The sequence below is a fragment of the Leptodactylus fuscus genome, chromosome 6 (genome assembly GCF_031893055.1).
Source record: "Leptodactylus fuscus isolate aLepFus1 chromosome 6, aLepFus1.hap2, whole genome shotgun sequence".
NCBI classification, from domain to species: domain Eukaryota; kingdom Metazoa; phylum Chordata; class Amphibia; order Anura; family Leptodactylidae; genus Leptodactylus; species Leptodactylus fuscus.
In genome coordinates, this window is record NC_134270.1 from 136,470,438 (window position 1) to 136,487,242 (window position 16,805).

The window sequence follows — 16,805 nt, forward strand, 5'->3', positions numbered from 1 at the left end:
AATTTCCAAGGAGTGAAAGATTGACAAAAAGTGTGCAACTTATCGCGCTGATTTAGATGTTGTAAGTTGCGCCCCCTATCCACACTCACTTGATCACCACCCATTGCAAACCATGTCCCTTTGTCCCCCCCCCCCATACAGTACAGTACCCCTTTAGTGGCCTCAACAGATTATCATGCCCCCTTTTTATCCCCACACAATATAATGTCCCCTTAATATGACTCCCACGTAACATAGCTACTGTTTGTCCTGCCATGTCCCACTTAATTTGCACCCTGTAGATCCCTGTGTACTGATATCTATATACTGCACACTATATACAGATTACTATATAGGAGGTGGACTCATATGAAGTGAGTTTCATCTCACAGTAGATTTTGGCTGTGGGGGACAAACTAAAGCGGGCATAGCCGGGAAAATCAGGGTACAGTGGGACAAATGCACAATCGTCCGGGATGGCGGGATATTGGTGCTAAACTGGAACTGTCCCACTGTATCCGGGATCGTTGGGAGCTATGTCATAATAATGGACAAATACAGTGCTGGATAAACCTCTGCCAGACTGCTCTGTTAACCCTAGACTGCTCTGTTATTTCCTATAGGAGAAGGTAGGTTTCAAACCAATAGGTATGATCTGTTTTCTTATCTGCAGTTCGTCAGCTAACCCTACAGAAATTGGCAGGATCACCCTAAATGTACCTAACCCATATGGCCAGATATAGAATCTGTATCTACTGAAGTGATCGCTTTTTTATGCAATTACGCTTTTATTGGGAGAAATCAAAGTTGGTGGATTTGTTGATTGTGTTAGTGTTTCATGTGATGTTTTTAGGCTTTAGCCATTGCATTCTTTATGAACGCATTCCCTTGAAGATAGCTTTATCTAGAGCACCACCTAGTGGCCAGCTGCTTGCACCGTAGATGATTACTTTTGTAATAGGATTCCAATGATTGGCTTCAGGCGAGCACACAGAACACGTCCACATTGCGCTCTCTTGAACAGGCTGTGAACAGTATCTTCCTATTCCATGCACACAGTCAGAGCATCCAGCTAAAGGGATAAGCAACCAGCCAGACTAATCGGGGCGATTCCTGCACAGATTGCTCACAAGTCTATGTCCAGTCACCTAATATTGCACCACCAGATCTAGAGATGCAGACAAGTACGAATTTTCTCCAGGGTTGACGGAAGAAAAAAAAACTTTTCACTGGACATTACTATCGGTTTAAGCTGCGGGGTTAAAACATGTCGGCATTGAGGAGGAAATTTGGCGAAGAATACCATGTCGTAACGACCACAGTGGGAGGTGGATTTTTTCCGTCTGTTAAAAGAAAAAGACAGAGGTTCGTGGACAAGAATGGACGATGCAATGTTCAACATGGGAATCTGGGTGGTGAGACGAGTAGATACCTGTCAGACCTATTCACCACCTTGGTGGACCTGAAATGGAGATGGAACCTGCTTATATTCATTTTGACGTACACGGTGGCTTGGTTGGTCATGGCTTCAATGTGGTGGATTATAGCCTATATTCGAGGTGACATTAATAGACCTCATGATGACAACTACACTCCCTGTGTAGCCAATGTCTACAACTTCCCCTCTGCGTTCCTCTTCTTCATAGAGACAGAGGCTACCATTGGGTACGGTTTTAGGTACATCACTGAAAAATGCCCCGAAGGGATCATACTCTTCTTGTTTCAGTCTTTGCTGGGATCTATCGTAGATGCGTTCCTTATAGGCTGTATGTTTATAAAGATGTCACAGCCGAAGAAGAGAGCAGAGACTCTGATGTTCAGCCACAATGCTGTCATCTCCCAGCGTGATGGAAAATTGTGTTTGATGTTCCGAGTAGGCAACTTAAGAAATAGCCATATGGTCTCTGCTCAGATAAGATGCAAGCTTATAAAGGTAAGAACTGATTTACTCTACCATGCCATAGTTTATGGACTCCGACTTTCCCTCTTTACACTATCACAGACACAAAGACAGAAACAACTTAGTGTCTCGTGTCGTGTTAATAACATAACCGCAGTATATTATCTCATTCTATCTTATTCAGCATGTAACTGGTTAATTAAATAGAGATATTCTATATAAAGAGGTCATCATATGTCATTGTTGTATATAAAGTATTATAGCTATCGCGCCTTTGTCTAAAAGTTTAGGAATTGCTTTGTGAGCGATTTTCTAGTATATTGCTGGATTGCTCTGGCTAGGTGATTCAGATGATAGTAACAAGGTCCAAACCCATACCCCACACATACACTATACAGATGTCTACCCTAAACAGTGGTTCAGGGTACACATATACTACACAGAGGTGTACCCTAAACAGTGGTTTGGGGCACACATACACTATACAGAAGTCTATCCCAAATAGTAGTTCGGGGCCACATGTGCCTCATATGGCTGTCCAGCTCCCTACATGTGGGTCCCCAGCTGTTGGTAGATGCACTTACTATTGTGCACTAGTTGCACCAGGGATGTCATAGCATTGTAAGAGTTAAAACTATATCACTGCCATATACTATGCACATATAATGAAAACCATACCTCGTGTAGGCTTCTTCCATTGTAATATTCTGTATTACTCAACATCACCTGCCGTACTAGAATGAGATTTGGATCTGTTATAAGGACACTTGCAGGATATTATATTCCAATATTAATATCATTTATTTTATGTAGATTTTGAGCCCCATATAGGGATCCCAATGTGCATTTTTTCCTATCAGTATGTCTTTGGAGTATGGGAGGAAATGCATGCAAACACGGGGAGAACATACAAACTCCTTGCAGATGTTGCTCCTGGCAGGATTTGAACCCAGGACTCCAGTACTGCAAGGCTGCAGTGCTAACCACTGAGCCACCGTGTTGCCCTTAATATCACTTATGTTACTTATACAAGATAATAGGGTAACGTTGGAGACAATCACATGTTTTATTCCTTATATTAGCTGACTTGGGAATACAAGGAGCCCCCACATAGTCCAGTGTAGTATTCCATTATTGTGCCCTATATGAATTATTCAGCCATAGCAATGACCCCTACATATATAGTATACAGTAAAGGATGAAGTATTACCCCATGGAGTACATCTTTATTCTATCAATGTTTCAGTACGTGGATGTGATGGGCATTTCATTATGTATTGTCATCGCTTAAGGACTTATATTATACCCAAAGATAATTCCTCTGATATTAATATATATGTCATATTCTGTCCAACCGGAGAATACCATTATACTGAGTTCATTTAATAAGCTATACATTATACATAACTTTACATATGGGGATAGTGCCTAGCGACACACGTTCCTTCAAAATATGTTGCTGAATGGATATCGTCCATCACATTCTAGATTATTATCGGTTACAAGATTTCACATGATATCTCAGTCTAGTTTCATCACTTCATTACTCCAATGTCTTGGGGAACTGTATCTCTATACTTATGCCCTCCTATGATAGACTTCTGTATCTTTATCCTCGTGCCTTCCTATGGTGGGCATGTTTTAGGGATCTGGACCTTCTTAAACCATGATAGTAAAGTTTATGTTATCTACCTATGAAGCATCAAGAGAAGTCCAAAACTAGCTAAGAACATGCATCATCTCCTGGAACTTTACTTTGGGGGCAAATGTTCCTTGTAGGTTCAGAGACCCAACAGAATTCTTCTCCATTCCTCTGAATCTACTTTGGGTCAATAAGGTCCCTTCATAGTATAAGGCTCTTGAAATGAAAACCTGTAACTTGAAGCCATCTGCTTGATATTGTCTTGAAATAGTTAGATGCTGGAACTGTAGTCAATGGGATCGACTACGGGAAATGAGGGATGGCCACTAGCTCCGTGGTAGTTATCTTCAATCCCTTCGTAGAACTGTGACAAATGTCACCACCAAGATAACTGGTATCCATCTAAAAGCTCCCAGCCCATTGGTTCTCCTGGTACTCCACCAGCTGCTATTCCATAAGGAAACACTGTGTAATTTCCTATTTTCCAATGTAAGTTCTTGCTAATAGAGATTATTCTAATGAAGAGACTTCCATCAACTTAACATGTCCAATGACCAAACTATACATCTGCTTTAAGATGTTTACAAGGAGATATCTTATATCTTAATGGACCTTTCAAGTTGCCCTTGCCTATTATGAGCTGCAAATGGTTGCTAAAGCTATATTGTCCCAGCCACTATAACGGTGATAACTTAGATAGATAGATAGATAGATAGATAGATAGATAGATAGATAGATAGATAGATATTATACTTTTGGTATAAACGGTGGACACCCAAGGGGCACCGCGAACCCCATTGTAGTCAATGGGATCCACCACTGACCATGTGTACCCTCTATTTTAGCAGTCTGTCTCTCTGTCTTTTAGGTCCCCGCAGACCCGACTGATAGAGAGCCCAGGGCTAGTGTGAACCTAACACAAATGACCAAACATTATTACACCAAACATCTATCTTTATGCACCCTGTTACATCTTCCTCTGTAGGACATATTGTATCCATATCTGTATGCATACAGTAGTTAATATTCCAGTCTGAATGAAGGAAACCAGATACAATGCCAAAAACCCAATGTTTGTAAGTCAATGAAGTTCATTGGGTGTTTGTGGTGTGTCATCACTGTGTTACATAGTGTACATTATTTCTGTACGCTGACACTGGTATACACACTATCTTTGTTCTGTGACATTATTGTCTCTTTATTCCTGTATTGTGACATTGTTGTGTGTATTATTTCTATGCTGTGACAGTATTATGTGTCTTATTTAAGTAGTGTGATATAATTGTGCACATTATTTGTGTACTGTGACATCAATGTGTTCATTCATTCTGTACTATGATATTGGTGTGACATTACTGTGTACATTATTTCTATACAGTGGCATTGCTGTGTGCACTATTTAAGTATAGTTGTGTTGTGTATATTATCCCTGTACCTGTGACATTGCTGTGTACATTATAACAGTTGTGTGATATGGCAGTGTCATGGCATTTTTAAATACTGTGATATTGCTGTGCATTATACCTGTACCACATAACTGTGTGCATTATCTCTGTACTGAGATATTTCTACATGCATTATCCCTGTATTGTGGCATTACTGTGTGCATTATTTCTGTGCTGTGACATCACCATGTGTATTATCCCTGTACTGTGACATCACTGTGTGTATTATCTCTGTACTGTGACATCACTGTGTGCATTATCTCTGTACTGTGACATCACTGTGTATATTATCCCTGTACTGTGACATCACTGTGTGTATTGTTCGTGTACTGTGACATCACTGTGTGCATTATCTCTGTACTGTGTCATCACTGTGTGTATTATCCCTGTACTGTGACATCACTGTGTGTATTATCCCTGTACTGTGACATCACTGTGTGTATTATCCCTGTACTGTGACATCACTGTGTGTATTATCCCTGTATTGTGTCATCACTGTGTGTATTATCCCTATACTGCAACATCACTGTGTGTATTATCCCTGTACTGTGACATCACTGTGTGCATTATCCCTGTACTGTGGCATCACTGTGTGCATTATCTTTGTACTGTGACATTACTGTGTGTATTATCCCTGTACTGTGACATCACTGTGTGTATTATCTCTGTATTGTGGCATTACTGTGTGCATTATTTCTGTGCTGTGACATTGCTATGTGCATTTTCTGCATGCTCTAACATCACCATTTACATTACCCCTGTGCTGAGACATTGCTATGTGCATTATTTCAGTAATGTGACATCAGAAGCCAGTAGGTCCCAGACCCTTAGGGGCCCTCTAGATCCCTCTGCCTTATACCACCATTCTAAATCATATAGGTAAAGGTCACGCTGACAGATTTAGCACTGGAGTCCATAGGCTTCTAGTTGCTCCTGTGCCTGCCATAGTTGTGCAGTCCATGTTGTTGTGGCTGCTTCTTCATCTCCTCCTTGCTGGTGCTCCATACCTCCTCTCCACGTCTATCCGTCCTATCATTATTCATGCCTCTGTGCTTTTTGCTCATTTATTTATAAGACCAAGTTGTACTCATAAGAACTATAACATGTAACCTGAATTGTGTTATTATATAAAAAATCACTATATTGCATTGTACTGACATAACCCTAAATCCCAGCATGTATAAATGACCCCTCCCCCGGAAAACATATAGGCATTAAATGACCCAAATTCAGTGATTAAATCTACCCCAACAACAGGACTGTCACTGCCGGCTCAGCAATAATTTACACTCCACTTTTACATTAAGCCGAGACGGGAAGAAGTGATACAGCAAATGTGATGTGTTACAACTAACACATTGAGAACGTGTCACAGATTTTAATGCAACACCCGATTAAATATGTAATATGTTCTCAGTCACATTGGCTTTTAACAAGCAGAGAGCATTGCAGGAGTCGCCCAGATTGTGTGCAATCTGGGATAAAATGGGAGCGCGGCATTATGTAAGACTATCTGCAGACAAAGCTGCCTAGGTCTGTGTGTTAACATAATAAAGCCCGAGTCATGTTTTGGTTAATCCTGCACCGCAGACCTGCGAGCGGAGTTCTTCCTATCGCTCCCCATCAGATCAGCTGGAGTTAGGAATGTGAATAGCTGTCAGTCTTTTCTTGTGTTCACTCAGCTATTCATTTCCTGTCCCCGCTTCATTCCCCCATGTGCTCAGCTAGAGATGCTCCAAGACAACCTCCCAATGTGTAAGATGATTAGAGATTCGCTCCTATCGGGGCCAAGAGCAGGCTTCTCACAAGGATTTGGACTTGGCACTTCACTAAAATATTCAGTGGCTTTGATATGTGCGTCTTATTAATACAACCTGTTCTCAAACATGTCCTGAGACTTGTAATACTGGATTAGCCTGTAGTTACATTGCCATTCGGGGGTTAAGTCGAGGTTTCCATCATTTTAACGGCAAGTATAGAGCAGCATCCAAAGCTACACTTGATCTTGCCATCAAAACAAAACCCCAACAGGATATCAGATAAATGTCTGATCCTTGGAGTCTGTCCTCTGCCCCCCAACATTCACAAGAAGGGGGTCCCTTTTACCCCTGTCTGATGGAATCCCAATATAGCACTTGGTAGTCTGCAGCAGTTCCGTAGAGTTGAATGGAGGGGCAGTGCACCTGAAAGACTAATGTTTCTCTGAGATTGGGGTACAAAGGACTCCTGTTCTTATGATTGTGGGGATCCCTGCAGTCATTCACTACCATAAGACCTGATGTCTTGTCCTCTGCGCCCCCATCATTCACAAGAAGGGGTCCCTTTTACCCCTGTCTGATGGAGAAGCAGCAAATCCTAATAAAACACTTGGTGGTCTCCAGCAGTCCCGTAGAGTTGAATGGAGGGGAAGCACACCTAAAAGACTAATGCTTCTCTGAAATTGGGGTACAAAGGACTCCTGTACTCATGATTGTGGGGATCCCTGCAGTCATCCACTACCGTAAGACCTGATGTGTTGCGTCCCCATCATTCACAAGAATTAGGTCCCGTTTACCCCATCTGATGGAGCAGCAGTGTCTGTCTTTATTGTTATATTCTAGTCACCCATCTCTTGAGTATGGGGTAAGCAATAAACTTGGCGCGACCTCTTTAATGAATTTCTTTGGCAGAAGGCACAACACAAAGGTGAAATGAGATTTAGTAATAAAGACGGAAGGATTCCGTGATGGAGGTAGTCAATGATTTACATGTATTAGGGGTAAAGTGTAGGGGATATTTCAGCAGGTTATCTTTTATATTAGATATGATTTGTACACAGTACACTATAATCAAAGCAAAAAAATTGGGTGTTCTAGGACAGAGTTAAATGGTCGACCGGGTGCTGAACATTCAAGTTTTAGTTACACTCAGCCTTTGTTAGGGGATTCCCATTGGGTCACTGTAGCCAACAAAGCCAAAGTAGATCGTAGTCCATTGTGTTGTAATCGAATGTATAATGACCATATGGGCTCCAGGTAGTGGACGATAACACATCAGGTCTCTGGGTAGTGGAAGATAACACATCACGTCTTACAATAGTAGATGTCTTTAGGTAGTGGATAATACTGCATTAGGATGATAATACATTAGGTCTCTGAGTAGTGGATGATAACACATCAGGTCTTAGGATAATGGATGATAACACATCAGGTCTTTGTGTAATGGATGATAACACATCAGGTCTTTTTGTAATGGATGATAACACATCAGGTCTCCATTTAATGTATGATAATACATCAGGTCTCTGGGTAGTCGATGATAACACATCAGGTCTCCATGTAACACATCAGGTCTTTGGGTAGTAGTGGATGATAACACATCTGGTCTCTGCACACTGGATGATAATGCATCAGGTCTCCATGTAATCATAATGTATATGATAACACATCAGGTCTCCATGTAATATATGATAACACATCAGGTCTCCATGTAATATATGATAACACATCAGGTCTCCACGTAATGTATGATAATGCATCAGGTCTTTGGGTAGTGGATGATAACACATAAGGTCTCCATGTAATGTATGATAATACATCAGGTCTCCATGTAATGTATGATGATATATCAGGTTTCCATGTAATATATGATAACACATCAGGTCTCCATGTAATGTATGATAATGCATCAGATCTCCATGTAATGTATGATGATACATCAGGTCTTTGGGAAGTGGATGATAACACATCAGGTCTTTGTGTAATATATGATAACACATCAGCTCTCCATGTAATATATGATAACACATCAGGTCTCTGGGAAGTGGATGATAATACATCAGGTCTCCATGTAATGTATGATGATACATCAGGTCTCCATGTAATGTATGATGATACATCAGGTCTCCATGTAATGTATGATGATACATCAGGTCTCCATGTAATATATGATAACACATCAGGTCTCTGGGAAGTGGATGATAATACATCAGGTCTCCATGTAATGTATGATGATACATCAGGTCTCCATGTAATGTATGATGATACATCAGGTCTCCATGTAATATATGATAACACATCAGGTCTCTGGGAAGTGGATGATAACACATCAGATCCCCAGATAAATGAGGTCTTCTTGATGTCTTCTTTAAACTCTCCAAACAAGCTTACTATAAATATACATCTCAGTGTTCTATAGCGAATAATGTAATATAGCTTCCCTCTGTCCAAATCCAGCCTAATAGAGGGGGGAGGAATTATTGTAAAGCATTCAGCCCTGTGTAATCCTGACAATAGATCTTAATTGTATCTGTACATCCAGGCAGGGATTTAGTGGGGACTATGAGACCCCAGTTACTACATCCCTCTGACCTTGGATAAGTCACTTTGTCATTTTGTTATCCAGGCACAGAAAATTGAATTGTAAGGTTGATTGAACAGAACAATCTATGTAGGATGTACACAATTGCTATCACCAGCTGACAGTAACTACAATATACTGCATTTATTGGGCAGGATTCATACTACAGCTGGGATGTCAACATTTCCTTTGGGCTTCCTTTTTTTGCTCAGATTCATTCCCATTTATATGAAAAAAGCTATTAGAGATGCGGATCCAGTGTGAATTCCACCTTAAAGGGTTTTCCCATGAACATAACCCTATATAAATTTGTAGACATTTAAAAGTTAAACATTTTTGCAAATAATAATTCAAAATTTTGCCATTTTAAAGATTTTTTCTAACCATTTTGGTGGTGACAATATTTTGTCTTGATCGGTTGCCAATGGATGTGACTATGAATGTAGGAACTATGGCCACTGATCAAGACAATAGACTATTGCCACTAACATGGTTAGGGAGTCTTAAAAGCTCTGGAAACTTTTTAATTACCTAAATATAGTTACATAGTAGATGAGGTTGGATAAAGACATTAGTCCATCAAGTCCAACCTATAACCCTACAATCCCCTACAGTGTTGATCCAGGGGAAGGCAAAAAACCCCATGAGGCTTATGCCAATTGCCCCATTTCAGGGGAATAAATTCTTTCCCGACTCCAATCTGGCGGTCAGTAAAAAAAACCCAGGATCAACGTGTCCTTAAAATCTAGAGTCCATTACCTGTTATATTTTTCTCTTCAAAAAAGGCATCCAGGCCCTCTTTGAACTTGTTTAATGAATCCACCATCACCACTTCCCGGGGCAGAGACTTTCAGAGCCTCGCTGTTCTTACTGTGAAGAATCCCCTTCTATGTTTCTGGTGAAACTTTCTCTCCTCCAGACGTAGTGGATGTCCCCTTGTTACTGTCACTGGCCTAGGAGAAAAAAGATCCTTAGAATGAAAAAATGTTTAACTTTTAATTTTCAAAAAATATATATATAGTTATGTTGTCCGGAAAACCCTTGTAAGGTGGCCATATTGACACTGTTTGATACAGGAGACCCTAACCTATCTGCGGGACTGGGTTCTGGTGATCACTTGATGCCGTCTTCCTTTTATGAAAAGCTTGAAGTAGCAGAAATAAAGTACAAGACAAGTCATATTCACATCCACCAATCCTCCACCGTTCCAAAAATTACCAGATCTCCATTGGTCTTTATTTGATGGGCCGTCTTGACCCCTGAGGAATGCCTGCTCAGTCAATCACAGGCGAGTCATGGCCATAGCCAAGGATTAACCAAATGGACATTTCCTGTGTCTAGTGAGTACCATGAAACCCAACAGTGGGGATATGAGAAAAAGGTATGGTAGGGGATCAATGGGGGTGAGAATGACTTTCTTTTAGGCTACCTTGAGTCAACCTATTTCGGCCAACCCGTCTAAGCCTTGCTCTGATTTTACCATTATGTCTATACTCTTGCAGAAGTCCTTTCATTTACATGATAGAGTATAGAACCATGTCTCTGACATATGCGGTTGAATGTAAAGATTTTATGGGATTTGCCAGGACTTGTAAGACGGTGGTACTGTGGACATCCCAGATGCAGGTATTATTACTGAGATATACTATGAGATGTATTCTCTTCTAGGGTTGTCAGCTCTGATTCATTTTTATGAAAAATAATGTCCTACTTTACATTCACTGTACATCGTTCCTCGGCGGCAGCAACAGGATCACTGCTACTCCTGACAGCCCAAATCTCATACAATACAATGATAAGGCCACTGACAGCTCTGTAAATGTTTCATCCCATTTGAAGCCATGTACAGTGCCTGAAATATTGCAATGTTTCTCAATATACATCATTTACTTTCCTCCTAAGCTTTCCTTTCATTCCCTGTTGAACATACATTTTCTGTTCATCCCCAGCCTCCATAGTAATAACAGCTGCTGTGTAGTACACATGGCGGTCCATAGGGTATTACTACTATACCATTTATAAAACATGCACAAATGTATTCTCCATGGTCTCAGACTTCTGTTATATGGCACACTGCATAGAGGAGAACATTCATGTATGTAGAGAAAGGGATTTTTGATATCCGAGTTGTGCTTTACCTCCAGTGACCTTTCTCTTATTCTTGGGTTCCTCAAGCAGCACTTTTCTCTCTGCAGGTTTCGAGCGGAAACCGAGCGGAAACCACACGGACCCCATTATACTCTATGGGCTTTGTGTGGTTTCTTTGCTAACCGCTTTATAATGCGTATAGGTTTCCGTTCGGGGGGAAACCCAAGCGTACTTCCTGAAAGGAATCCCAAATGTAGATGTGAACCAGGCCTCAGTCACGAACCGGATTCGACTTGAATATTTAAAATTGTTTTTTATTTTTTTAACTAAACCGAACAAATGGCAATTTGCTTTGGACAAACAAAAACAGCCGTTGCATTATATTTTGGGGTCTCTTCAGACTCTGCAGTATGTTAGGTGGAGGCCCAGGAGAGGTGGCAAAAATATTAGAAAAAATTCATACTCACCTTCTCTTTTTCGACACTATTTTGTTACATCATGTGCCCGGGGTCACCACTGAGACCTACAATGGAGAAACCAGTGGTCACATGGGCAAGCTTAGTTCAAGGAGGCCAAAAGAGTCTCCAGGTTGGGAGTAACAGAAGAAACCTCAGTGAGGAGCTGTGTCTGTGAGAAGGACATACTACGCATAAGGCCTAAGGCTCATATAATTGACAATCATCAAAATGAAGGAAGAAAAGAAGAGATGTGGATAGATGTGGAAGTAGGTAGATAAGCAAACAGGAGATAAAGGAATGGTGAAGAGGCCTAGGGGCACTCCAGATGGGAGGGGGGAGATAAAGTCTGTACAGTTAATGTCAAAATGGAAGAGTAAGTGGGGGACCACCTAAAATTTAACCAGAAGGATTTCTTTTCTGGAGTTTGGGTGTAGAGATCCTCCTTATACTGGGTAGAGATAACTTCCTTAAAGGGGTTGTCCAGGACAAACTGATAATTGACCCCTAAACTAAACTTCCACCCTCACCTAACTTCTAATTCACTTCAATTAAAAAAAATCTATAATTATCAATATCCCTGGGGTGGTCATGTGACTACCCCCCCAAACACTTTCTGATAATTCAGTGAAGTTCTGAAATGAAACTTCACCATCACTCTCCCCCCTCCTAACCCCATCAATACTTACCAAGCCTTCCTGTGTCAGGGAAACAGCTCCTCCCCTCTTCCTGTATTCTATTAGTGAGTGGAATAGGATAGCTAGAGAGATGGAGGGAGGGGCTAGTAATGGGTGGGATCGCTAGGCTTAGTTAGACAGAGAGGGTGGGAGGGGCTAGGCTGAGTGACACAGGGAGGAGGGGAGGTGCTAGGCTAGTGAGACAGGGGGGGTTGTAACGGTGTGATAGAGGAGGGGGGCTGACTGAGAGGGAACTAGTGTAGCAGCTACACAGGAAGCTGCACAGCAGGAAGCTAATATCATGTAAACAAAGGAAGAGAATGACAATAGCAACCAGACACCCCTAAATCACTCCAAACACTGCTAAAGATATTAACCCATTACTAGCACTAACAGACCTTTCTTAAAAAAGAAAAAAAAAAAAAGATTTTCTGCTTAGAAAACCCATGTAAAACAGTCTAGAAGTGTAGGTGGGTTATTAGGTTTCCGCTGCCACAATATAACCTATAGGAAGTGTCAGGTAAGGTGTATCTTTTTTTAATATAAGGTTTCCCTTAGTCTCAGAGTTCTCTTAGAGATAAGCTTAAATCTGTGGGGATACTGAGCGTAAGTTGTTTAATTCCTCTGTAGCTCCACCACAAAGGAAATGAAGCAGAACACATGTCTTTATTGAAATGAATTGGCTGTCTGTTTAGCGCATAGACGTGCTGGGTCCTCCAGAAAGAGAGACATCAAGCAAACCTGTCAGATGGAAAATGCAGTCTAATCTTCAAGCAGCATGTCATAGAGCAGAAGGAGCTGAGCAGATTGATATCTAGTTTTCTGGGAATAGATTCAGTAAAATTTGTCATTTATCAATTGAGATCTTTACTCTTTCTATATTGAGAAGTCAAGAAAGTGGGGCTGTCAGTGATTAACAACCTTTCCTCTATGACTGTGCATACAGAGATATCTGTTGATCACTGATAGACCCGTCTCCACCCGACTCCACAGCCTGAACTTCAGGCCAAATCATGGCAAACCAAAATCCTGCTCGTCTGAGCACGAACTAAACAGAAAATACTAACTGTACATGTGGCTTACTACCAGCCACACGAAATCAACCCAAAAAAATTGTACTGTACGCAAGGCTCTCAGTGTCAGGACAGAACCAGCTACTTCCTCTGCAGGCTCTGCAGCATTTATGGCCCGGTAACAGTGCCCATCGATCAACTGTTCTCAGATAGCGCCATTCTCTGTGTAGTGGCCAGACCAGGTTACTGCATATGAGTAACTACACAGAAAACAGAGCTGCCTACTACATTCTCAGCTGATCAGTGGGAGTGCTGCATGTTGTACCCCCACCAATCTGATACTGGTTACCTATTACAGGCCATCAATATTTTTAACCTGAGAATCCCTTTTAATATCTGTAACTATTCATACTAATAATAACTACCGACAGTACAAGGAATAAAATGAATCTTCAGTATTGATAACACGAGCCTCAGAGGTAGACCAGAGGGGTTTACTGGAGCCAATTTTAATAACTTGCTATGTTTTTCTGATTATTATATATTATTTCTGCACTCAGATTAGTTTTTCAGCAGGGTATCAGTAAGTAATATCAAACCTCTGTATTTTATTATAAACTTTGATATTAAAATATGAAATAGTTTACTTTTATTACATCCTGGTATCAGTCATCTGCAACTAAGAAAAGACTTTCATTTCCTGGAGGGTTACAATATTTTCTATGTTAAGCCCATCCTGATGGGAAAGCAGTGCTGGTTCGTGTGCCAGTGTTCACGTATCATTTCCTTTTGGATAAAAGTTCATATTTTTAATATTGGCGGAATTGAATCCAATGTGGTAGATGATGAAATTATGGGGGAGAATTAGTAGACCCCAGTAACTATTGGATATTCAGCTAGTCCCATTGAAATTGGTGGGTTTAACTACTAAGCTTTCTAACAACTTTTGATTTTGGAATTGTGTTTGTATCATTAATACATTTTGTAGAATACTTTATTAACAAATATTGGCTCCTTTTTGTGAAATCCTTTGATTCTTTAGTGTTCCCTTGATTCTCTATTGAGAGCTGAATATTGCTTTGACTATAAGCGTGAGAGCTGGGGTCTTCTGTAATTTAGGGAAAATGAGTGTGTCACTAAAATGGTTATATCTTAGGCATTATAAAATTTAGAAACACGCGACGCATAAGGACGCAAGCCCAGCCATGTGATGTCAGGGACTTCATACAAGTAGGCCTGAAGCCTGCCTGGAGCCCGGAGAGGTAAGTAACACTGTTTTTTATGTTCTCTTACGTCCCCTGGGCCTCCGATCATTATACTCGGGGGTTTGAAAAGACCACCAAGTATAATAATAGTGTTTGTGGGGCCCAGGGCCTTACTTACCGATCCCCCCGCTCCTGCTCACAGTGGCCTCAACAGAAGGGGAAGCGCAGGCAGCCGTGGGCAGGAACCAGGATCGATGTCTAAATAGGGTCTGTTACCAGCTGGAGTTACTCTCTCTGGAGAAGCTAAGGGCCCCTTCACACGGCATAAGCGCGCCGCTCATTTAGACCCATACACGCGAGCACTTCCAAACACATCCCATTCACTTCAACGGGAGCGCGCGTAAAGCCGGCTTTACGTGCGCTCCCATTGAAGTGAATGGGATGTGTTTGGAAGTGCTCGTGTGTACGGGTCTAAATGAGCGACGCGCTTACGCCGTGTGAAGGGGCCCTAAGATAGTATTATACAGACATTGATTTTAATGGAAACCATGTAATACTTTATTTTTCCTGTAGAGGTGCTGCAGTGTGAACAGACTCTTGTTGCCAGGTTTCTATGAAGAATACTTCCGATCACTGTGGATATGAGCTGCAGAAAAACCATTGAATTGCCTATTTCTGGGGACCTTTGGAACTAAAATGTAGATGACGTCCTTAATAGAGATGAGCGAACACTAAAATGTTCGGGGTTCGAAATCCGATTCGAACAGCCGCTCACTGTTCGACTGTTTGAACGGGTTTCGAACCCCATTATAGTCTATGGGGGGAAATGCTCGTTTCAGGGGTAGGCAACATTCGATCAAATTCTACTTACCAAGTCCATGAGTGAGGGTCGGGCTGGATTCTTCTCCCTGCGCAGCGTCCCCGCGTCCTCTTCCGGTGTTGAATTCACTCTGCTAGGCATCGGGCGGACATGCGCAGTCGGCTCTGCCCAGGCCCGATGCCTGGCAGAGTGAATTCAGAGCCGGAAGAGGACGCGGGGACACTGCGCAGGGAGAAGACTTCTAAAGGTAGGAGAAGAACCAGCGTTGATTGGCAATGTATAGCATTCTGCCAATCAACACTGGTTCTGCATCGAATCTTAACTTCGAACAGCTAGTAGTACTCGATCGAGTACGAGTTTTTCGAATACAGTAGTATTCCATCGAATACCTACTCGATCAAGTACTACCTGCTCATCTCTAGTCCTTAACAGTCGTCTGTCACTAGATCCCAGCATATAGATAGATAGGTTAGGGTTACCTGAATCAAATTGTGTTTTCCCCTTGTGAATCCCTGCCTCAGTGGATGAGATATTCCCAATTTTCTCAATATGCAAATGAGCTCTTTCGAGCAACTAGAATGTTGCTGTTGCTCTAAAGAGGTAAGTGACAATGCTCTCATTGCTCCAAAGATTTCATTTGCATATAGACAATGGAGGCACCAATACACAAGATATAATACAATTGGATTCAGGTAACCCTAACCTATCTGCTATGCTGGGTTCTGCTGACAGACTCCCGTCAATGTTATTTTACCACCATCTGAGAATTAAACAGTCTGTTTCCTGCTGTGTTCTGCATCAAGGAATTTTAATTCTCCGCTGTCTTGGGAGATTATTAATGGATCACTCCCACTTGTTATGGGAGCAGTTCCAATAACAAATTTCTGTTATCAAGTTTCTGTTTATGTCAGTGCTTAGCATATGAGTCCAGGTAACTGTAAGGTGAACCTTCCCGACACCACATCACACAGAAGACAATTACATCTTGTAGCCAAGTCTTTCAATATTCTTACTGTTCCTTGAAAGTTGGCAGCTTCGCCATCTCGAAAGAGCCTAGCTCAGACTCATGACATGAGGGAAAATGGTTAATTTCTCTCCTCGCACAGGTTTTTTTTTTCTTCTGTACACATTTTGGTGGATATAAATTTGTCATGCTCCATTAATCTTTTACTGCCTATGTGAAACACACGATTTTCAAGTTCAATTCCAGCACAGTTCTGTCCTAGCTATCTGCTATGATCCA

At 41.4% G+C, this 16,805-nt stretch overlaps 1 protein-coding gene and 1 long non-coding RNA gene across 3 annotated transcripts in view; both read left to right on the forward strand.

The window, feature by feature from the left end:
- The first annotated feature begins 976 nt into the window (after positions 1–976).
- Positions 977–16,805, forward strand: part of LOC142208676 (G protein-activated inward rectifier potassium channel 1-like) — a 30,478-nt gene continuing 14,649 nt past the window's right edge. Inside the window, exon 1 of the mRNA XM_075277318.1 lies at positions 977–1,912. Within this exon, the coding sequence (XP_075133419.1) occupies positions 1,247–1,912 (666 nt within the window). The 5' untranslated portion in view covers positions 977–1,246. The remainder of the gene's footprint in view (positions 1,913–16,805) is intronic.
- On the forward strand, positions 7,993–8,572 carry LOC142208687 (uncharacterized). Of its 2 annotated transcripts, none has more exons than XR_012716899.1 (3): positions 7,993–8,002; positions 8,096–8,125; positions 8,397–8,572. It is a non-coding gene; the product is annotated as an uncharacterized LOC142208687 (long non-coding RNA). The 2 variants fall into 2 exon arrangements; XR_012716898.1 differs by lacking the exons at positions 7,993–8,002; positions 8,096–8,125 and adding exons at positions 8,199–8,215; positions 8,246–8,275.